Source organism: Salmo salar, chromosome 01, assembly GCF_965601325.2.
Source record: "Salmo salar chromosome 01, fSalSal1, whole genome shotgun sequence".
In the NCBI taxonomy this organism is placed as follows: Eukaryota; Metazoa; Chordata; class Actinopteri; order Salmoniformes; family Salmonidae; genus Salmo; species Salmo salar.
In genome coordinates this window covers 130,774,570-130,800,047 of record NC_138291.1, presented here as the reverse complement: position 1 = coordinate 130,800,047, position 25,478 = coordinate 130,774,570, and the positions used below count along the sequence as shown (strand labels likewise).

General features: G+C 42.8%; 1 protein-coding gene across 7 annotated transcripts in view; it reads left to right on the top strand.

Annotated features, from left to right (window-relative positions):
- The window catches only part of LOC106560362 (mitogen-activated protein kinase 10), a 145,029-nt gene that overhangs the window by 84,360 nt on the left and 35,191 nt on the right, over positions 1 to 25,478 (top strand). For all 7 annotated transcript variants that reach the window (XR_006756964.2, XM_045687903.2, XM_045687882.2 and 4 more), the window contains exon 9: positions 3,377 to 3,559. Coding sequence is in view for 6 of the 7 variants with exons in the window: in XM_045687903.2 (XP_045543859.1) it covers positions 3,377 to 3,559 (183 nt within the window). In the remaining variant the exon portion in view is untranslated. The remainder of the gene's footprint in view (positions 1 to 3,376; positions 3,560 to 25,478) is intronic.

Genomic DNA, 25,478 nt, shown 5'->3' with positions numbered 1-25,478 from the left:
GCTAGTTGTAAAACCCACATTAAACACAAATGTGCTTGCAATGTATTTAACCCAGCATTAGGAAACAGTTTAAATCATTTAAAGGGCTAGGAAACCAATGAGGAAATCATTCCCACCAGTGAAGTGTTGGCCTCGCTCACTAGCACTGTGACTATGTCCCGAATGGCACCCTATTCCCTATATTCTCACGCCTGCTCCCGCTTCCCCTCGGGCACTAGGCTGCCCTCCATTACGCACTCCTGTCACCATCATTACGCGCAGCTGCACTCATTGGACTCCTTCACGTTGTTGATTGACCCCTCTTTATATGTCTGTTCCTCAGTTTTGTTCTCCGTCTCAGCATTATTGTCGTAATGTCGTTTTGTTCCGCCCGTCCAAACGCTGTTCTTGTTTTGTTTGATGTCCGTTTTCTATTAAATGTTCACTCCCTGTACCTGCTTCTCGTCTCCAGTGTCTGTCCTTATAGAATGCTGACATCACTATTTGAAGCATCAGGTAGTTCTTGTTTTTTGTTTTTGGTGGTGACGTCGGGTCCGGGTGCTGCCGCTGATGGAACCGGGGGTACCTCAGCTGGCTCGTCGGGCTTTCACGCCTTAGCTGGCTCGAGAGGTTTCCTTTTCTCGGTTGGCTCGGCAGGCTCCCATCCCACGTCATGCTGCAGCCGGCCCGTCAGGCTCCCACGCCTCAGCCGGCTCGTCGCGCTTCTACGCCTCAGCCGGTTAGTCCAGCGCCCATGCCTCAGCTGGCCCGTCAGGCTCGCCCAGGTGGCGCCCCTAGAGGGGGGGTACTGTCACACCTGCTCACGCTTCCCCTCTCTGGCGCTCGAGGGCGCCAGGCTGCCCTCCATTACGCATACCTGTCACCATCATTACGCGCATCTGTGCTCATTGGACTCACTTGGACTCGTTCACGTTGTTGATTGCTCCCTCAATATCTGTCTGTTCCTCAGTTTTGTTCCCTGTGTCAGCATTATTGTCGTAATGTTGTTTTGTTCACCCTGTCCAGACACTGTTCTTGTTTTGTTTGAAGTCCGTTTTCCATTAAATGTTCATTCTCTGTACCTGCTTCTCGTCTCCAGCGTGTGTCCTTACATATATAGTGGCCCCTGCACTATATAGGGAATAGGCTGCCATTTGGAACCCCTTTAAGGCTATGGGAAATGGGGAGGGCTATAACGTAATAACAAAAGCTTTAGTATTAACCTCTATGGGCTAGGTGGGACGCTACGTAACAGCCACTGCTATCCTGTGGCGCGATTTTCAAAACCTTAAAAATCCTATTACTTCAATTTCTCAAACATATGACTATTTTACAGCCATTTAAAGACAAGACTCTCGTTAATCTAACCACACTGTCCGATTTCAAAAAGGCTTTACAACGAAAGCAAAACATTAGATTATGTCAGCAGAGTACCAAGCCAGAAATAATCAGACACCCATTTTTCAAGCCAGCATATAATGTCACCAAAACCCAGAAGACAGCTAAATGCAGCACTCACCTTTGATGATCTTCATCAGATGACAACCCTAGGACATTATGTTATACAATACATGCATGTTTTGTTCAATCAAGTTCATATTTATGTCAAAAACCAGCTTTTTACATTAGCATGTGACGTTCAGAACTAGCATACCCCCCGCAAACTTCCGGGGAATTCGCTAACATTTTACTAAATTACTCACGATAAACGTTCACAAAAAGCATAACAATTATTTTAAGAATTATAGATACAGACCTCCTCTATGCACTCGATATGTCCGATTTTAAAATAGCTTTTTGGTGAAAGCACATTTTGCAATATTCTAAGTACATAGCCCAGGCATCACGGGCTCGCTATTTAGACACCCGGCAAGTTTAGCACTCACCATAATCATATTTACTATTATAAAAGTTTGATTACCTTTTGTTGTCTTCGTCAGAATCCACACCCAGGACTGCTACTTCAATAACAAATGTTGGTTTGGTCCAAAATAATCCATCGTTATATCCGAATAGCGGCGTTTTGTTCGTGCGTTCCAGACACTATCCGAAATGGTAAAGAAGTGTCGCGCGCATGGCGCAATTCGTGACAATAAAATTCTAAATATTCCATTACCGTACTTCGAAGCATGTCAACCGCTGTTTAAAATCAATTTTTACGCCATTTTTCTCGTAGAAAAGCGATAATATTCCGACAGGGAATCTCCTTTTCGGCAAACAGAGGAAAAAATCACAAAGGCGGGGGCGGTCGGGTCACGCGCATAAGCCCAGAGTCCCTTGATCGGCCACTTGAGAAAGGCGATAATGTGTTTCAGCCTGGGGCTGGAATGACGACATTCTGTTTTTTCCCGGGCTCTGAGCGCCTATGGACGACGTGGGAAGTGTCACGTTAGAGCAGAGATCCTTAGTAAAAGATAGAGATGGAAAAGAATTTCAAGAAATGGACAGACAGGCCACTTCCTGTAAAGGAATCTCTCAGGTTTTGACCTGCCATTTGAGTTCTGTTATACTCACAGACACCATTCAAACAGTTTTAGAAACTTTAGGGTGTTTTCTATCCATATGTAATAAGTATATGCATATTCTAGTTACTGGGTAGGAGTGGTAACCAGATTAAATCGGGTATGTTTTTTATCCAGCCGTGTCAATACTGCCCCCTAGCCCTAACAGGTTAATAGGGTCTTTCTTATAGCAGACTAAAGCAGTGGAATTACCATTGCAGATGAGATGAGGAGAGGGGGGTGAAGTCTCTGACCAATAGTACATTCAGACAGGACTCTCTATACATTGTTCTGACACGTACATCTGGAGAGTTTTGCGTCAGTATAGAAGGTACTATACTAGTGTTTATTGTCGACAATGTAGATCTTTTATTATCTATTTAATATGTTTATTTGTCAGGGACCATGCACAACACATATTGCAAAATTGGCAAACTCCATTGGAAATCCCTCCCTACCAAGTTGACGCCTTTTTGCAGTGATTCATAGAATTTACAAGGCCTTGTTCATTTGTGAACCCACTCACAGTCCATACCGCCACTGCACAATATTGCACAATGTTGATCAACATCTGTTTGACTCTCAGAATAGGAAGAAATCTGCTGGTTTACTGCGATTGAACTAATTAAATATGGAAGAGAGAACTTGTTTAAGAAATGGCAGATTATAGAAAAGTTGTCTGTTACTGTTACACTTTGCTCATGTCCCTCCATTTAGTGATATGTCCCAATGTGGCTCTTATGCGTCTGCTTGTAGGACTATTGTAGGCCTATGCAATTATCCCCTTCAATTGGTTAGTGCTGTATGTTAAAGCCTATATGTTTTTAATTTGAGACAGCCAGAGTTTTGTCCTGTCCAGGTTTGTTGTGTTTTTTTTTAACCCCACCCCCTCTCAGATATCGACCAATGGAATAAGGTGATTGAGCAGCTGGGCACGCCCTCACCAGAGTTTATGAAGAAGCTGCAGCCCACTGTCCGTAACTATGTAGAGAACAGACCCAAATACGCAGGCCTCACCTTTCCCAAGCTCTTCCCCGACTGCCTCTTCCCTGCAGACTCAGAGCACAACAAACTCAAAGGTAAGTGAGACAATAAAGTATTCTATAGCCTAATAATTCTGGTATTTCTAATTCTATGCTTACAGCCCTTAGAGTATGTGTGTGGAGGTTGTGCAGTTTGAGGCAATGTGGCTCGCTAGGGGCCAGCCTAATTTAAGTAATATAGCTTCACTTAAATTGGTTAGATGAATTCAGGCAAATCTCCTGACTTTGATGTTATAGCAATTTTTTTTGTTTGTTTTTTTGTTTTTTTACAGAAATTAAATAAACTTTTCTCGCCTGCTTACATTTTTCATTTCAATGGGGGGTAACTATCAACCACCCAAAGAGATGGGATGATTACATTACTATTGAAGCAGGATGCAAATGGTCAATATAAAGCCATGTATACCTCAAAAACTGGAGACCACTCACTGAATTGTGCTGTGTCTCCCGTATTCTATCAAAATGTTTAGCACTTAGAATTAAGAAAGTTATGAGTAGAATTAACCAAAGTGAGGAATCTGGCTACATTAGTGACAATATTAATTATTTTCTTGAAACTATTGAACATTATGAAAAGGAAGAAAAGTCAGGTTTGATGTTTATTGCAGCTTTTGAGAAGGCTTTTGATGAGATAAAATGGGATTTCATTTATGGATGCCTTCAGTATTAACATTTTGGTTGTTTATTCAATGGTTTAGAGTCTTATATCCAAATACAGTCAGTAAGTTAGTGAATAATGGGTATTTATCTGACAACTTTTAGTTATTTAGAGGAGTCGGACTATTGCCTTATTTATTCTAATTGGCTATCAATCTGCTGGCCATCAGAATCAGGAACAATTGTAATATAGTAGCTCTATGTATCGATGGTCTTGAAACCAAAATGTCCTTATATGCAGATGATGGAAAATTTGATTTGATTTAAAAATGATATCATTGACAGTAATGGGAATTTTAATTTCAAACACTGCACAATGTATAGAAACAGACAGTTTATTAGGTACACCCATCAAGTACTGGATCGGACCCCCCAGAACAGCCTGATTTCTTTCAGGCATGGATTCTACAGTGTGTCGAAAAAGTTCCACAGGAATGTTGGTTCATGTTGACGCAATGACATCATGCAGTTGTTGCAGATTGGACCACGGGACATTCATGCTGAAAACAGCCCGTTCGATCTCATCCCAAAGATACCCTATGGTTAGCAACAATGTTTTGGTCAGCAACAATGTTAAAATACGCTGTGGCATTCAATTGTTGCTCACTTGGTATCAAGGGACCTAATGTGTGCCAGAAAAACATTCCCTAAACCACCGCCACCAGTCTATACCGTTGACACCAGGCAGGTTGGGTCCATGGACTCATGCTGTTTATGCCAAATCCTGACACTGTCATCAGCATGATGCAACAGGAAATGGGACTCAGACCAGGCAATGTTTTTCCACTCATCAATTGTCCACTGTTGGTGATCGCATGCCCACTGGAGCCGCTTCTAGGAGTGGATCGACGAGTTTTGCCATTCTCCTTCGACCTCTCTAACCAACAAGATGTTTTTGCCCACAGAACTTCCACTGACTGGATGTGTTTTGTTTGTCGCACCATCCTCTGTAAACCCTATATGCTGTTGTGTTTGAAAAGCCCAGGAGGGCGTTTATGAGATACTGGATCCGGCGTGCCGGGCACTGACGATCATACTACGCTCAGTCGCTTAGGTTACTCGTTTTGCTCATTCTAACATTCAATCGAACAGTAACGGAATGCCTTGATGCCTGTCTGCCTGCTTTATATCGCAAGCCACGGCCACATGACTCACTGTCTGTAGGAGCGATCCATTTTTGTGAACGGGGTGGTGTACCTAATAAACTGTCAACTAAGTGTATGTACAAATTATAAAAACAATCAGTTACTGGCAGCAATTCCAACAGAATAGAGGAAAAAGTTAAGGGAAAGAAAAGAGAAACTGTTTGTTTGTAGACCTCATTAAATCTCACAGATGGGAACTATAGTTAAAATCAATGAAGCCATACCATTTTCATTTGGAAAATTGGTTGCCTTGACACACATATTCCACTCTTTCTAGGAAGAGCAGTTTGATACTCCAATCCTTTGAAAACAACAGGTTTTTGGTTTGATTTCTAAAACAACATTACACTCCATCTTCAGTTGAAGATATAATTTTGTGATATCCAATTGCGATCCAATTACAATCTTGTTTCATCGCTACAACTCCCCAACGGGCTCGGGAGAAGTGAAAGTCGAGTCATGCGTCCTCCGAAACATGACCCGCCAAGCTGCGCTGCTCCTTAACCTGTTATGGCTAGGGGGCAGTATTTTCACGTCTGGATAAAAAAACGTACCCGATTTAATCTGGTTACTACTCCTGCCCAGTAACTAGAATATGCATATAATTATTGGCTTTGGATAGAACACACTCCAAAGTTTCTAAAACTGTTTGAATGGTGTCTGTGAGTATAACAGAACTCATATGGCAGGTCAAAACCTGAGAGATTCCTTTACAGGAAGTGGCCTGTCTGACCATTTATTGTCTTTCTTTGACATCTCATTCCATTACAAAGGATCTCTGCGGTAACGTGACACTTCCCACGGCTCCAATAGGCTCTCAGAGCCCGGGAAAAACCTGAATGTCGTCATTCCAGCCCCAGGCTGAAACACATTATCGCCTTTCTCAAGTGGCCGATCAAGGGACTGTGGGCTTAGGCGCGTGCACTGGCCGCCCCCGTCTTTGTGATTTTTCCTCTGTTTACCGAAAAGGAGATTCCCGGTCGGAATATTATCGCTTTTTTACGAGATAAATTGCATAAAAATTGATTTTAAACAGCGGTTGACATGCTTCGAAGTACGGTAATGGAATATTTAGAATTTTTTTGTCACGAATTGCGCCATGCGCGCGACCCTGATTTACCATTTCGGATAGTTTCTGGAACGCACGAACAAAACGCCGCTATTTGGATATAACGATGGATTATTTTGGACCAAACCAACATTTGTTATTGAAGTAGCAGTCCTGGGAGTGCCTTCTGACGAAGACAACAAAAGGTAATCAAACTTTTGTAATAGTAAATCTGATTTTGGTGAAGGCTAAACTTGCCGGGTGTCTAAATAGCTAGCCCGTGATGGCTGGGCTATGTACTTAGAATATTGCAAAATGTGCTTTCACCAAAAAGCTATTTTAAAATCGGACATATCGAGTGCATAGAGGAGTTCTGTATCTATAATTCTTAACCTCTTACATCTAGACGTTCCGCTAGCAGAACACCTGCTCCAATATCCAATGATGGGCGTGGCGCGAATTACAAATTCCTCAAAAATACAAAAACTTCCATTTTTCAAACATATGACTATTTCACAGCATTTTAAAGACAAGACTCTCCTTTATCTAACCACACTGTCCGATTTCAAAAAGGCTTTACAGCGAAAGCAAAACATTACATTATGTCAGCAGAGTACCAAGCCAGAAATAATCAGACACCCATTTTTCAAGCTAGCATATAATGTCACAAAAACCCAGAAGACAGCTAAATGCAGCACTAACCTTTGATGATCTTCATCAGATGACACACCTAGGACATTATGTTATACAATACATGCATGTTTTGTTCAATCAAGTTCATATTTATATTAAAAAACTGCTTTTTACATTAGCATGTGACTAGCATTCCCACCGAACACTGCCGGTGAATTTACTGACAAAAAAATTCTAAATATTCCATTACCGTACTTCGAAGCATGTCAACCGCTGTTTAAAATAAATTTTTATGCCATTTTTCTTGTAAAAAGGCGATAATATTCCGACCGGGAAAGCGTGTTTACGTACAAAAGAGAGAGAAAATAAAAGCATGGGATCCCCTTATGCACGAGCCTGAGTCTCATAGTACTGTGACTGGCCACTATCCAAACGCGCTATTGTTTTTCAGCCGGGGGCTGCCTCGTTATCATTCAGCTTTTTGCCGCCTTCTGAGAGCCCATGGGAGCCGTAGGAAGTGTCACGTAACAGCAGAGATCCCCTGTATTGGATAGAGATAATCAAGAAGGCCAAGAAATGGTCAGACAGGGTACTTCCTGTACAGAATCTTCTCAGGTTTTGGCCTGCCAAATGAGTTCTGTTATACTCACAGACACCATTCAAACAGTTTTAGAAACTTTGGAGTGTTTTCTATCCAAAGCTAAAAATTATATGCATATTCTAGTTTCTGGGCAGGAGTAATAATCAGATTAATTTGGGTACGTTTTTTATCCGGCCGTGAAAATACTGCCCCCTAGCCATAACAGGTTAACGAAACACGGCTTGTAACAAAAATAAATAGGCTTTAACGAAACACGGTTTGTAACAAAAATAAATAGGCTTTAACCTCTATGGGCTAGGTGTCCCACCTACTCAACAGCCAGTTGAATCCTGTGGCGCGTTATTCAAATCCTTAGATATGCTATTACTTCAATTTTTCAAAAATAATACTATTTTACACCATTTTAAAGATAAGACTCTCGTTAACCTCTATGGGCAAGGCGGGACGAATTCGTCCCACCTACGTAACAGCCACCTGAATTCAGTGGCGCGATTTTTGAATCGTTTGAAATACTATTACTTCAATTTATCTAACCACACTGTCCGATTTCAAAAAGGCTTTACAGCGAAAGCAAAACATTAGATTATGTCAGGAGAGTGCCCAGCCAGAAATAATCAGACACCCATTTTTCAAGCTAGCATATAATGTCACAAAAACCCAAACCACAGCTAAATGCAGCACTAACCTTTTATGATCTTCATCAGATGACACACCTAGGACATTATGTTATACAATACATGCATGTCTGTTCAATCAAGTTCATATTTATATCAAAAAACTACTTTTTACATTAGCATGTGATGTTCAGAAAAAGCATACCACCCGCAAACTTCCGGGGAATTTACTAACAGTTTGCTAAATTACTCACGATAAACGTTCACAAAAAGCATAACAATTATTTTAAGAATTATAGATACATTACTCCTCTATGCACTCGATATGTCCTATTTTAAAATAGCTTTTCGGATGAAGCACATTTTGCAATATTCTAAGTACATAGCCCAGCCATCACGGCTAGCTATTTAGACACCCGGCAAGATTAGCCTTCACCAAAATCCTATTTCCTATAAGAAAAATGTTCTTACCTTTCCTGTTCTTCGTCAGAATGCACTCCCAGGACTTCTACTTCAATAACAAATGTAGGTTTGGTCCCAAATAATCCATCGTTATATCCAAATATCCTCTGTTTTGTTCGTGCGTTCTAGACACTATACGAATGGTAAATAACGGTCGTGCGCATGGCGCAATTCGTGACAAAAAATGTCTAAATATTCCATTACCGTACTTCGAAGCATGTCAACCGCTGTTTAAAACCAATTTTTATGCCATTTATCTCATAGAAAAGCGATAATATTCCGACCGGGAATCTGCAATAAGCTAAACAGCCGAATGAAATTTCTCCACGGGGGCGAATCGTGCACGCGCCTCATTCAATGGTCCTGTGATCGGCCACTTGGATAAGGCGATAATCTGTTTCAGCCAGAGGCTGCCTCGTCATCGTTCAGGTTTTTCCCGGGTTCTGAGAGCCTATTGGAGCCCTGGGAATTGTCACGTTACAGCTAAGATCCTTACTCTTCAATAAACAGATGCAAGACGCACGACTCCTTGTCAGACAGGCCACTTCCTGCATGAAACCTTGTCAGGTTTTTGCCTGCCATAGGAGTTCTGTTATACTCACAGACACCATTCAAACAGTTTTAGACATTTTAGGGTGTTTTCTATCCAAACCTGAACAATAATATGCATATTCTAGCTTCTGAGTTGGTGTAGGAGGCAGTTAAAAATGGGCAAATATTTTTTCCAAAATTCTCAATACTGCCCCCTAGCCCAAACAGGTTAATCTAACCACACTGTCCGATTTCAAAAAGGCTTTACAACGAAAGCAAAACATTAGATTATGTCAGCAGAGTACCCAGCCAGAAATAATCAGACACCCATTTTTCAAGCTAGCATATAATGTCACATAAACCCAAACCACAGCTAAATGTAGCACTAACCTTTGATGATCTTCATCAGATGACAACCCTAGGACATTATGTTATACAATACATGCATGTTTTGTTCAATCAAGTTCATATTTATATCAAAAACCAGCTTTTTACATTAGCATGTGACTAGCATTCCCACCGAACACTGCCGGTGAATTTACTAAATTACTCACGATAAACGTTCACAAAAAGCATAACAATTATTTTAAGAATGATAGATACAGAACTCCTCTATGCACTCGATATGTCCGATTTTAAAATAGCTTTTCGGTGAAAGCACATTTTGCAATATTCTCAGTAGATAGCCCGGCATCACAGGGCTAGCTATTTAGACACCCAGCAGGTTTAGCACTCATCAAAGTCAGATTTACTATAAGAAAAATGTTCTTACCTTTGTTGTCTTCGTCAGAATGCACTCCCAGGACTTCTACTTCAATAACAAATGTTGGTTTGGTCCAAAATAATCCATCGTTATATCCAAACAGCGGCGTTTTGTTTGTGCGTTCTAGACACTATCCTAAAGGCTAAATAAGGGTGACGAGCATGGCGCAATTCGTGACAAAAGAATTCTAAATATTCCATTACCGTACTTCGAAGCATGTCAACCGCTGTTTAAAATCAATTTTTATGCCATTTTTCTCATAAAAAAGCGATAATATTCCGACCGGGAATCTGCGTTTAGATAAACAGACAAAGGAAAAGAAACCATTCGGTCGAAGCGGGCACGCGCCTAAGCCCATATTACCATGAGTGGCACTTGCCAAAAGCGATAAAGTGTTTCAGCCAGATCCTGCCTCGATATCGTTCAACGTTTTCCCGGGCTCTGAGACCCTATGGACGACGTAGGAAGTGTCACGTTATTGCACAGATCCTGAGTCTTCAATAAAAAGAGCCAAGATGAAACACTACTTCTCAGACAGGCCACTTCCTGCTTGAAATCTTCTCAGGTTTTGGCCTGCCATAGGAGTTCTGTTATACTCACAGACACCATTCAAACAGTTTTAGAAACTTTAGGGTGTTTTCTATCCAAAGCCAATAATTATATGCATATTCTAGTTACTGGGCAGGAGTAGTAACCAGATTAAATCGGGTACGTTTTTTATCCAGCCGTGCAAATACTGCCCCCTATCCCCAACAGGTTAACGAAGCACGGCTTGTAACAAAAAGAAATAGGCTTTAACGAAACATGGTTTGTAACAAAAATAAATAGGCTTTAACGAAACACGGTTTGTAACAAAAATAAATAGGCTTTAACGAAACACGGTTTGTAACAAAAATAAATAGGCTTTAACGAAACACGGTTTGTAACAAAAATAAATAGGCTTTAACCCCTGTGCGGCCTCCAGCGAAAAATCATATCGCCATTAGCATAACAAAATTTAATAATTTAAAAAAATAATAATATTTCAAATTATATCGTTTTATAGATACACCTCTCCTGAATCGAACCACGTTGTCCGATTTCAAAAAGGCTTTACAGCAAAAGCAAAACATTAGATTATGTTAGAGGAGTATATCGTAAAAGTAGCCACATAGCCATTTTCCGACCAACCACATGCATCACAAATAACCAAAAAACAGCTAAATGCAGCACTAACCTTTGACAATCTTCATCAGATGATACAACTAGGACATCATGTTACACAATACATGAATTCTTTTGTTCGATAAAGTTCATATTTATATATAAAAACAGCATTTTACATCGGTGCGTAACGTTGACTAACTATTTTCCCTCAAATGCATCCGATGAAACAGAGCTACAATTTACTAAATTACTATTCGAAAACATTTTAAAAATGTAATATTGTCATTCTAAGATTTATAGATGAATATCTCTTGAAAGCACCTGTAATGCCAGATTTAAAATGAACTTTACTGGGTAATCATACTTTGCGATGAAAGGGGATGCGATACTCTGAAAAATAGGCTAACGTTACAGTTCAGCGCCATCTTGGAACAATCGCATATCACATCTAGTCTTGTATACTATTGTCAATAATCCCTTACCTTTGGTTGTCTTCATCAGAAAGCACTTCCAGGAATCCCAGGTCCACAACAAATGTATTTTCATTCGAAAAAAATACTCCTTTATGTTCCAAGAGCTTGTTCTTGTTAGCGCGTCTGAAGGCTGCTCCAAGACTTCAGTCGGCCACGGGACAGCCATTTCGAGAAAAATTAATTTTTTTCCCATTTAGGTTCGTTCAAACATGTCAAACGTTGTATAACATAAATCTTCAGGGCGTTTTTCAAGAAGAGAGCCAATAAGATTCGAGGGGGACGATTGCATTGTGTTTCAAAATGTTTCGAAAGGGGAGGGTAACCAGGGGCGCCGGCGTCATAATGGTGATGGCCCTCTCCGTGTGACCACGTTCCACAGCGTGTCATTCATTCAATTTTAACAGTAGAAGGCTCAAACCAATTTGTGAAGACTGGGGACATCTAGTGGAAGCAATAGGAAGTGCTCAATGAACCATAGCTCACGGTGTGATTAATAGGCAACGTGATGAAGTTGAGTTCAATTCAGAATTCCACTTCCTGTTTCCATCTGTCTCGGGGTTTTGACTGCCATATGAGTTCTGTTATACGCACAGACACCATTCAAACAGTTTTAGAAACTTTAGGGTGTTTTCTATCCACAAGTATTAATTATATGCATATCCTAGCTTCTGAGTTTAAGTAGGAGGCCGTTTAAAATGGGCACACATTTTTTTCAAAAATCGCTTTAGCGCCCCCTATCCTAGGGGAACGCCAAGAGGTTAATGAAACACGGTTTGTAACAAAAATAAATAGGCTTTAACAAAACACGGCTTCTAACAAACAAAAAAAATAGCAGTAAACAGTAGCCTACCAAGAAAGTCATTGGTCACTATCTTCCTCCTCCTGTGCACTGAAACCATCTCCTTCGATGTCGGAGTTGAATAGCCTCAGAATTGCTTCATCTGATATTGGATCGTTTTCATTGTCGCTCTCGTCACTTTCATCCGGAGGCAAATCCCTCGCTGAGCCCTCTTCAACACGCAGCAGTCCAGCCTTTTGAAACCCGTTGATGATAGTAGATTTTTTGACAATGCTCCATGCTGTCAGGACCCACAAATTTGAAAGCGGGAAAAATCCATATATTAGCCACGTCATTGTTTAAGCCGCGAAGTTCAAAGCGTGGGGAAAAAGTTGCGGCTTATAGCCCGGAATTTACGGTAGTTAGGGAACCAATAAACCTACTGAAGCCGTTCATGTTTGAGCTAATCGTTGCCCCAGAACAAATACTTAATTCTTGTAGTAGGAACAACACAGATATGCCGCCTGAATCACCTCAGCTAGAGGGTCTGCGTAACCAAACACAAACAGGTGTGAGTGGGGATGCTGCCAGATAATGGCTAGGGTTGGAGTGTGTGTGTTGTGCTGTATCACCACCATTTCTCTACAAAACCCCAGCGGATGGTGGCTGTATTACATCCAGTCAGAGGTTCCTGGAAGTCTGGATGGCAATGTATTTATTGGACGTGTCACTAATACTTATGAAGGACTTCCTGGCAGAAGAGGTTACTCAACCAGTCAGCAGCCGATATGTCAGTTAAATAATTGGTGAAATGTTGCTTGATTATAAATTGTTTAAGGTTAATATCGATAGATGGATAGGTGCTCAATATATACAATCAGTATCCTATAATGATGTTTATCCCCAGCGCTGTTCAGCGCGATGGTAAGACATTTACCTTTTAGATTAGACGACCGGAGTTCAAATCGCAGACAGCATCATGATTCATGAAATCTCATTCTAACCAATAATGGGGCGTGCTCCATTACACAATCATACATTGTGATTTAGTTTCGGTATCAGACTAACTTTTCTTGTGATTTTTTTGCAGAGCATACAGGCTAACAGTTTATTGCCAGTTCACCCTATGGGCACAAGGGAGAGTTGGACAAGGTGTATGGCGTCTCATCCCTGCGAGTGTCGTTTCTTCCATAAAGCGCGCATACCCAGAAGCAAAGGCAAAGTTAATTTAGTAAATCTAGCCTGCTGTCATTTTTTTCAAGTCAAAGACCTAATGCCTGCGCCTTATCCTCTATGGGCTAGGTGGGACGCTAGCGTGCCACCCGTGGTGCACTCCATCAACAGCAGATGCATTTCAAGAGCGGCAAATTTGAATCCAAATAAATGTCAAAATTCAAATTTTTCAAAAATACAACTATTTTACACCATTTGAAAGATAAACATCTCCTTAATCTAACCACGTTTTACGATTTCAAAAAGGTTTTACGGCGAAAGCATAAATTTAGAGTATGTTAGGACAGTACATTTACAAGAGTTGTGTGTAATGTTTTGTCAAGTCAAAGACAGGGTCACCAAAACCATAAAACCAGCTAAAATGATGCACTAACCTTTTACAATCTCCATCAGATGACACTCCTAGGACATTATGTTAGACAATGCATGCATTTTTAGTTCTATCAAGTTCATATTTATATCCAAAAACAGCGTTTTACTATGGCATTGATGTTGAGGAAATCGTTTCCCTCCAATAACCGGCAGTCAAGTCAGCGTCACAAATTAAATAATTCAAATTAGAAAACATTGGTAAAATATTATATTGTCATTTAAAGAATTATAGATTTACATCTCTTGAACGCAATCAACTTGCCAGATTTAAAAATAACCTTACTGGGAAATCACACTTTGCAATAATCTGAGCACTGCGCCCAGAAAAATACGCGTTGCGATACAGACTAGACGTCATGTTGGGGAGATCTAAAATCGAAAATACTATGTAAATAATCCATTACCTTTGATTCTCTTCATCAGATGTCACTTCCAGGTATCACAGGTCCATAACGAATGTAGTTTTGTTCAAAAAAGCTCATCATTTATGTCCAAAAATCTCCGTCTTGTTAGCACATGATCTAAGCCAGCCGGACTTCTCGTCATGAACGAGGGGAAAAAATATATTTCCGTTCGTTCAAACATGTCAAACGTTGTATAGCATAAATCATTAGGGCCTTTTTTAACCAGAACATGAATAATATTCAAGGTGGACGAATGCATACTCTTTTATAACGTATTGGAACGAGGGTACCCAACATGAACTCGCGCGCCAGGTGTCTAATGGGACATCATCGTTCCATGGCTCTTGTTCGGTCAGATCTCCCTCCAGAAGACTCAAAACACTTTGTAAAGGCTGGTGACATCTAGTGGAAGCAATAGGAAGTGCCAAAATATTCCTCAGCCCCTGTGTTTTTCAATGGGATAGGTTTAAAGTCAATACAACACATCAGGTATCCACTTCCTGTCAGAAAATGTCTCAGGGTTTTGCCTGCCAAATGAGTTCTGTTATACTCACAGACACCATTCAAACAGTTTTAGAAACTTTAGAGTGTTTTCTATCCATATATAATAAGTATATGCATATTCTAGTTACTGGGTAGGATTAGTAACCAGATTAAATCGGGTAAAAAAAATTTATCCAGACGTGCAAATGCTGCCCCCTAGCCCTAACAGGTTATGTAAAAATAGTATTAGTTAGCTTGTCCACTATAACAACAGGTTCAAGCGTCACCAGATACACTTGCTTTGAAGATAAAACTACTTTCAACACGCACTAATACCGTGTAACTGTTGCTAGAGTAGTGACTTCAACTAGCTTTGGATGCCATCTATTGGAAAGGAATGGTAACTACACTGGGCAGCTACACTAGTTGGCAGAGTCAAAGTAGACTTTAACAATATATGCCATTTAGCAGACGCCTGTATCCAAAGCGAACTGGGTACAGATCATAGGAACAGGATTGCAATTTTGATATTATGGATGGTCAGACCTTGCATCTATGGCTCTGTCTATGAATTTGAAAGTGGTTACATTTCTCCAGCCCCATCCCTCAGCTCTTTACCGAAAGAGGAGCAGGGAGACACTGTGTTATTGTTTCTACTGCTGATTGCCATTTAAGAAGTTAGGATGCAGATTAAATACACACCAAAATATGTTGCAGATACTATAAAAATGTCCCATTACTCAGACAGTTAGTGAATACACAGCATCCAGCACAGCAAACAATCAATCACTCAAATGTATTTTACAAAAGCCCTTTTTACATGAAAATAATAAATGTCAATTGGCTTTTCATAGCTGAGTATTCACAGGTTGAGAGAGAGAATCGAAACAGCGGGACTGGGACAAGGTAGCACATCTGTTGATGTGGAAAAACAATTCCACTCCGATGTGTATCTTTGAATTCGCTGTTGAATGGCCTGCTCTTTCTTCATTTTCGGAACACCAGCTGCTCCCCCAAAGTGATCGATACTACATCTTGGCTCGCACTGTGATGATTGTGATTCTGAGCTCTCAGGTTCATACAGCGAGTTCTGGTCTTCACTGATCTCACTCTCCGTCAGCTCCATCTGTGGCGTATAGGGACATTACTCGGTTGTATACTGATGGTTGTGAGCGCAATCCTGCTGGGCTCTTTAGTGATGGTGGACCTCTTCTCCACAGCAGCACAGGAACACTCGGGGAACAGGAACACTGGCACCTAGGGGTCAGTTTGGCATGCTGCACTAACCTGCACAGTCTCTTCCAGGATGAAAACATTTTCAGGGATGAAGATGTCATCCTAAAACAACTCAACCCAAATATATCAGTCAATATATCAGCATTAACAAGCTCTCTGTCTCATATACTTTGTCAACACACACACACACACACACACACACACACACACACACACACACACACACACACACACACACACACACACACACACACACACACACACACACACACACACACACACACACACACACACGCACACATGCACACACACACAGCAAATACAGGGACATTTATTTTTCAGCAAACATTAACTATGTCAACTTCAGTCTAGCTAAATGAGGTGGAGCTAACAAAACATTACAAAAACAAATCTGTCAACAAAATGTATTACAGTACTTGACAATCTGAGGTGGAAGCTACATTAGCTACAGTAACTACCTAATAACAGGGGTACAAGGAGAAACTGTTGCAATTTTAGTTGCAGTTGAGTTGCTTGCTAACGTTATTTGCTGGGGGGTGTTACACAAAACACTTCAGACGCAATTAGGTACCTTGAACTAGAGTTGCAACAAAGTTTCCAGTGTCTAACACTAGCCTAGTCAACAACAGTCATGACTGGTTAATAACGTTACCTCAGGCTCCGTTGCATTGACCCCTCCATTCAGTCGCTTTTGCTTGACTCCAAAGTCAGCGATGTTGATGATGGTCGGTCGGTAACCATTATGAATCCAAGATGGCGTAGCAGTCAGACATCTTTGTCTTTGTCCTGTCGTGTCCCTTGTATATATCTTTTTACATATTTTTCTTCGTATATCTTTTAACCTGTTGGGGCTAGGGGGCAGTATTTGCACGGCTGGATAAAAAAATGTACCCGATTTAATCTGGTTACTAATCCTACCCAGTAACTAGAATATGCATATACTTATTATATATGGATAGAAAACACCCTAAAGTTTCTAAAACTGTTTGAATGGTGTCTGTGAGTATAACAGAACTCATTTGGCAGGCAAAACCCTGAGACATTTTCTGACAGGAAGTGGATACCTGATGTGTTGTATTACCTTTAAACCTATGCCATTGAAAAACACAGGGGCTGAGGAATATTTTGGCACTTCCTATTGCTTCCACTAGATGTCACCAGCCTTTACAAAGTGTTTTGAGTCTTCTGGAGGGAGATCTGACCGAACAAGAGCCATGGAACGATGATGGCCCATTAGACACCTGACGTGCGAGTTCATGTTGGGTACCCTCGTTCCAATACGTTATAAAAGAGAATGCATTCGTCCACCTTGAATATTATTCATGTTCTGGTTAAAAAAGGCCCTAATGATTTATGCTATACAACGTTTGACATGTTTGATCGAACGTAAATATATTTTTTCCCCTCGTTCATGAAATGAAGTCCGGCGGGCTTAGATCATGTGCTAACAAGACGGAGATTTTTGGACATAAATGATGAGCTTTTTTGAACAAAACTACATTCGTTATGGACCTGTGATACCTGGAAGTGACATCTGATGAAGAGAATCAAAGGTAATGGATTATTTACATAGTATTTTCGATTTTAGATCTCCCCAACATGGCGGCTAGTCTGTATCGCAACGCGTATTTTTCTGGGCCCATAGAGGTTAAAAATATTTTCCTAAACCCCAACTTCTAAATACTCTCCTGCAACCTGCCTCACCCAATGTGGCGTGGATCTGTTTTTTTCCCCAAAGTATTTCTATTTACTTCGGATCTGGAATCCCTCAACTGAAGCTAGCCAGCTAACTACCTACCAGCTATCAGTCAGCAAACCATTGCTAGCGGTCATCAGCTCACCTTTAGCTCGGAAAGCTCTCGCCAGTTCGAACAACGTGACTCAAACCGGAGTATAACGGACCGATTTGTAAGGGCTGTCATCATGGAGAGAAGAAGACCAAGGTGCAGCGGCGTTAGTGTTCATGATTTAATTCAAAAAGAATACTGGAACACTACAAAACAAGAAAAAACTGACAGCTCAACAGCACTGACAGCTGAAACACAACTGAACAGAAACAATTACATTTACATTTACATTTAAGTCATTTAGCAGACGCTCTTATCCAGAGCGACTTACAAATTGGTGCATTCACCTTATAATATCCAGTGGAACAACCACTTTACAATAGTGCATCTTCATCTTTTAAGGGGGGGGGGTTAGAAGGATTACTTTATCCTATCCCAGGTATTCCTTGAAGAGGTGGGGTTTCAGGTGTCTCCGGAAGGTGGTGATTGACTCCGCTGTCCTGGCGTCGTGAGGGAGCTTGTTCCACCATTGGGGTGCCAGAGCAGCGAACAGTTTTGACTGGGCTGAGCGGGAACTGTGCTTCCTCAGAGGTAGGGAGGCGAGCAGGCCAGAGGTGGATGAACGGAGTGCCCTTGTTTGGGTGTAGGGCCTGATCAGAGCCTGAAGGTACGGAGGTGCCGTTCCCCTCACAGCTCCGTAGGCAAGCACCATGGTCTTGTAGCGGATGCGAGCTTCGACTGGAAGCCAGTGGAGAGAGCGGAGGAGCGGGGTGACGTGAGAGAACTTGGGAAGGTTGAACACCAGACGGGCTGCGGCGTTCTGGATGAGTTGTAGGGGTTTAATGGCACAGGCAGGGAGCCCAGCCAACAGCGAGTTGCAATAATCCAGACGGGAGATGACAAGTGCCTGGATTAGGACCTGCGCCGCTTCCTGTGTGAGGCAGGGTCGTACTCTGCGAATGTTGTAGAGCATGAACCTACAGGATCGGGTCACCGCCTTGATGTTGGTGGAGAACGACAGGGTGTTGTCCAGGGTCACGCCAAGGCTCTTAGCACTCTGGGAGGAGGACACAAGGGAGTTGTCAACGGTGATGGCGAGATCATGGAACGGGCAGTCCTTCCCCGGGAGGAAGAGCAGCTCCGTCTTGCCGAGGTTCAGCTTGAGGTGGTGATCCGTCATCCACACTGATATGTCTGCCAGACATGCAGAGATGCGATTCGCCACCTGGTTGTCAGAAGGGGGAAAGGAGAAGATTAATTGTGTGTCATCTGCATAGCAATGATATGAGAGACCATGTGAGGATATGACAGAGCCAAGTGACTTGGTGTATAAGGAAACACAAAAAATCCCCAATACCCCAACAAAACCAATAAACAATACCCCCTAAACAATAAGGGAGGGAAGGGAGGGTGGCTGCCGTCAACGACGGCACTGTGCTACACCCTCCCTCCCCAACCCACCTATCCTGGAGGTGGCTCGGGTGCGGGACGTGGACCTCGCTCCACCTTCGGCGGCGCCGGGCAGACGGGCCACTCGGGCTGACCCTGCCAGACGAACCACTCTGGCTGGGCCAGAGGACAGGCGGGCCACTCGGGCTGGGCCGGAGGACAGGCGGGCCACTCGGGCTGGGCCGGAGGACAGGCGGGCCACTCGGGCTGATCCAAACAGGCGGGGCACCCTGGCAGATCCGGACAGGCAGGCAACTCGGGCAGATCCGGACAGGCGGGGCACCCTGGCAGATCCGGACAGGTGGGCCACTCTGGCTGATCCAAACAGGCGGGGCACCCTGGCAGATCCGGACAGGCGGGGCACCCTGGCAGATCCGGACAGGCGGGCCACTCTGGCAGATCCGGGCAGTCGGGCCACTCTGGCAGCTCCGGGCAGTCGGGCCACTCTGGCAGCTCCGGGCAGTCGGGACACTCTGGCAGCTCCGGGCAGTCGGGCCACTCTGGCTGATCCGGGCAGTCGGGCCACTCTGGCTGATCCGGGCAGTCGGGCCACTCTGGCTGATCCGGGCAGTCGGTCCACTCTGGCTGATCCGGGCAGTCGGGCCACTCTGGAAGCTCCGGGCAGTCGGGCCACTCTCTAATATCAATATGCCTCTCTCTAATATCAATATGCCTCGTCCATTACTGTCCTGGTTAGTGATTACTGTCATATTTCACTGAAGCCCTCCTCAATATGCCTTAACCAACCATGTTGTTCCACCTCCTACATATGCGATGACATCACCTGGTTTAATCGTCTCTAGAGACTATATCTCTCTCATCACTACTCAATGCCTAGGTTTACCTTCAATGTAATCACATCCTACCTTACCTTTGTCTGTACACTACGCCTTGAATCTATGCTATCGTGCCCAGAAACCTGCTCCTTTTACTCTCTGTTCCGAACGTGCTAGACGGCCAGTTCGTATAGCCTTTAGCCGTACCCTTATCCTACTTCTCCTCTGTTCCTCTGGTGATGTGGAGGTTAATCCAGGTCCTGCAGTGCCTAGCTCCACTCCCACTCCCCAGGTGCTCTCATTTGTTGACTTCTGTAACCGTAAAAGCCTTGGTTTCATGCATGTTAACATTAGAAGCCTACTCCCTAAGTTTGTTTTACTCACTGCTTTAGAACACTCTGCCAACCTGGATGTCTTAGTCGTGTCTTAGTTGCAATCTACTGCAAAGATAGCCTGCAGAGTTCTGTATTACTATCCAAGTCTGTACCCAAACAATTCGAGCTTCTACTTCTAAAAATTCACCTTTCCAGAAACAAGTCTCTCACTGTTGCCGCTTTCTATAGACCTCCCTCTGCCCCCAGCTGTGCCCTCGACACCATATGTGAATTTATTGCCCCCTGTCTGTTTTCTGAGTTCATGCTACTAGGTGACCTAAACTGGGACATGCTTAACACCCCGGCCATCCTACACTCTAAGCTTGATGCCCTCAATCTCACACAAATTGTCAGTGAACCTACCAGGTACAACCCCAAATTCGTGAACACGGGCACCCTGATAGCTGTCATCCTAACTAACTCGCCCTCCAAATACACCTCTGTTATTTTCAATCCAAATCTCAGCGATCACTGCCTCATTGCCTACATCCGTAATGGGTCTGCGACCAAATGACCACCCCTCATCACTGTCATACACTCCCTAAAACACTTCTGCGAGCAGGCCTTTCTAATCGACCTGGCCGGGGTATCCTGGAATGACATTGACCTCATCCCGTCAGTAGATGATGCCTGGCTATTCTTTAAAAGTGCCTTCCTCACCATCTTAAATAAGAATGCCCCACTCAACAAATGTTGAACTAGGAATAGATATAGTCCTTGGTTCACCTCAGACCTGTCTGCCCTTGACTAGCACAAAAACATCCTGTGGCGTTCTGCATTAGCATCGAATAGCCCCCGTGATATGCAACTTTTCAGGGAAGTTTGGAACAAATATACACAGGCAGTTAGAAAAGCTAAGGCTAGCTTTTTCAAACAGAAATTTGCATCCTGTAGTACTAACTTAAAAAAGTTCTGGGACACTGTAAAGTCCATGGAGAATAAGAGCACCTCCTCCCAGCTGCCCACAGCTCTGAGGCTAGGAAACACTGTTACCACCGATAAATCCACTATAATTGAGAATTTCAATAAGCATTTCTCTACGGCTGGCCATGCTTTCCACCTGGCTACCACTACCCCGGTCAACTGCCCGGCACCCTCCACAGCAACCCGCCAAAGCCCCCACCATTTCTCCTTCACCCAAATCCAGATAGCTGATGTTCTGAAAGAGCTAGAAAATCTGGACCCATACAAATCAGCCGGGCTAGACAATCTGGACCCTCTCTTTCTAAAATTATCTGCCGAAATTGTTGCAACCCCTATTACTAGCCTGTTCAACCTCTCTTTCGTATCGTCTGAGATTCCCAAAGATTGGAAAGCTGCCGCGGTCATACCCCTCTTCAAAGGGGGTGACATTCTAGACCCAAACTGCTACAGACCTATATCTATCCTACCCTGTCTTTCTAAGGTCTTCGAAAGCCAAGTTAACAAACAGATTACCGACCATTTCGAATCCCACTGTATCTTCTCCGCTATGCAATCTGGTTTCAGAGCTGGTCATGGGTGCACCTCAGCCACGCTCAAGGTCCTAAACGACATCATAACTGCCATCGATAAGAGACATTACTGTGCAGCCGTATTCATCGACCTGGCCAAGGCTTTCGACTCTGTCAATCACCACATTCTTATTGGCAGACTCGATAGCCTTGGTTTCTCAAATGATTGCCTCGCATGGTTTACCAACTACTTCTCTGATAGAGTTCAGTGTGTCAAATCGGAGGGCCTGTTGTCCGGACCTCTGGCAGTCTCTATGGGTGTGCCACAGGGTTCAATTCTCGGGCCAACTCTCTTCTCTTTATACATCAATGATGTTGTTCTTGCTGCTGGTGATTCTCTGATCCACCTCTACTCAGACGACACCATTCTGTATACTTCTGGACCCTCTTTGGACACTGTGTTAACTAACCTCCAGACGAGCTTCAATGCCATACAACTCTCCTTCCGTGGTCTCCAACTGCTCTTAAACGCAAGTAAAACTAAATGCATGCTATTCAATCGATCACTGCCTACACCTGCTTGCCCGTCCAGCATCACTACTCTGGATGGCTCTGACTTAGAATACGTGGACAACTACAAATACCTGGGTGTCTGGTTAGACTGTAAACTCTCCTTCCAGACCCACATTAAGCATCTCCAATCCAAAATTAAATCTAGAATCGGCTTCCTATATCGCAACAAAGCATCCTTCACTCATGCTGCCAAACATACCCTTGTAAAACTGACCATCCTACCGATCCTCGACTTCGGTGATGTCATCTAGAAAATAGCCTCCAACACTCTACTCAATAAACTGGATGCAGTCTATCACAGTGCCATCCGTTTTGTCACCAAAGCCACATACACTACCCACCATAGCGACCTATACGCTCTTGTTGGTTGGCCCTCGCTTCATACTCGTCACCAAACCCACTGGCTCCAGGTTATCTACAAGTCTCTGCTAGGTAAAGTCCTGCCTTATCTCAGCTCACTGGTCACCATAGCAGCACCCACTCGTAGCACGCACTCCAGCAGGTATATCTCACTGGTCACCCCCAAAGCCAATTCCTCCTTTGGTCGTCTTTCCTTCCAGTTCTCTGCTGCCAATGACTGGAACGAACTGCAAAAATCTCTGAAGCTGGAGACTCATATCTCCCTCACTAGCTTTAAGCACCAGCAGTCAGAGCAGCTCACAGATCACTGCACCTGTACATAGCCCATCTGTAAACAGCCCATCTATCTACCTACCTCATCCCCATACTGTATTTATTTATTTATCTTGCTCTTTTGCACCCCAGAATCTGTACTTGCACATTCATCTTCTGCACATCTACCATTCCAGTGTTTATTTGATATATTGTAATTACTTCACCACCATGGCCTATTTATTGCCTTAACTTACCTCATTTGCACTCACTGTATATAGACTTTTTGTTTTCTTTTGTTCTACTGTATTATTGATTCTATGTGTTGTTTATTCCATGTGTAACTCTGTGTTGTTGTATGTGTCGAATTGCTATGCTTTATCTTGGCCAGGTCGCAGTTGCAAATGAGAACTTGTTCTCAACTAGCCTACCTGGTTAACCTGTCTGGGCCAGTGGGACGCTTGCGTCCCACCCTAATCAACAGCCAGTGGAATCGCGTCGCGCTAAATGCAAAACCTCATAAATGCTATAACTTCAATTTCTCAAACATATGACTATTTTACACCGTTTTATAGATACACCTCTCCTGAATCGAACCACGTTGTCCGATTTCAAAAAGGCTTTACAGCAAAAGCAAAACATTAGATTATGTCAGCAGAGTACCCAGCCAGAAATAATCACACAGCCATTTTCAAAGCAACTAGCATGCATCACAAATACCCAAAACACAGCTAAATGCAGCACTAACCTTTGACAACCTTCATCAGATGACACTCCAAGGACATCATGTTACACAACACATGCATTTTTTGTTCGATAAAGTTCATATTTATATATAAAAACAGCATTTTACATCGGCGCATGACGTTCAGAAAATCTTTTCCCTCAAATGCTTCCGGTGAATTAACGCTACAATTTACAAAATTACTATTCGAAAACATTGTTAAAATGTAATATTGTCATTCAAAGACTTATAGATTAACATGTCTTGAATGCCATCTCTTTGCCAGATTTAAAAAGAACTTTACTGGGAAATCACAATAAACGACGTGGTATGCCCAGAAAAAAAGTCTAGGCTATAAATGTTGGAGCCATCTTGGAACGATCAACCATCAAAAATACTATTGTAAATAATCCCTTACCTTTGATTATCTTTATCAGAAGGCACTTCTAGGGATCCCAGGTCCATAAACAAATGTAGTTTTGTTCAAAAAAGTTAATAATTTATGTCCCAATAGTGTTAGCGCGCTCCGAAGGCTAGTGAAAATGTACCGTGTGCGTCTGACTTGTCGTCAGGAATGAGCAAAAAATATATATTTAAGTTCGTTCAAACATGTCAAACGTTGTATAACATAAATCTTTAGGGGCTTTTTCAACCAGGGCTTCAATAATATTCCATTGGGACGGTTGCATTGTCTTTCAAAACGTTTCGAAAAGGGAGAGTACCCATGGGCGCCGACGTCACAATGGTAATGGCCCATCCCCTGTGACCAAGATAAACAGCCTCTCTTTCAGTCAATTTTAATAGTAGGAGACTCAAACCACTTTGTAAAGACTGGGGACATCTAGTGCAAGCCATAGGAAGTGCTAAATGATTCACAAGCCCCTGTGTGTTTCAATGGCAAATGTTTGAAGTGATATCCACACATCAGATTTCAGTTTCCTGTCAGGATTTGTCTCAGGGTTTTGACTGCCATATGAGTTCTGTTATACTCACAGACACTATTCAAACAGTTTTAGAAACGTTAGGGTGTTTTCTATCCAAATCAAACAATTATATGCATATTCTAGTTACTGGGCAGGAGTAGTAACCAGATTAAATCGGGTACGTTTTTTTATCCGGCCGTGCAAATACTGCCCCCTATCCCCAACAGGTTTTAAATACTGTAAAGGTGAAATGAATAAAAAAAATACCATAACCATCAAAATGTCAAATGGAGGCGCAAGCAGAGGGCTTCAGCGTAGGCCTATGACTCCTTTCCATTCGGAAACTCCCGGTTGCTGGATCAAAAGTGCCCTTCATCACGAAGTCTGCCTCCGCGAAGTGCTGTCTGCAGATCCTTCTAGCTCGAGCTGGCACGTCCTTCCTCTTCAGGACATGGAGCCAGTTCTTCAAAAGTTGTGGGTCCTTGGGCAGGATGGTAGTTTACCAAGGAATTTTTTTGTTGCCAATTCATATAGAATTACTACTTGTTGTTGTCATCTTCGTTGTCCACACCTAACCTTACTCTCTTCGGTTCACTCTCCGCGCGAAAACTCAATACCACAGACAATTTGCTAATTCCTGCCAGTGACGCACTGGCGTCAGTCGTTACTATGACAATTAAAAAAGGGTGCTGACCATAGCACAA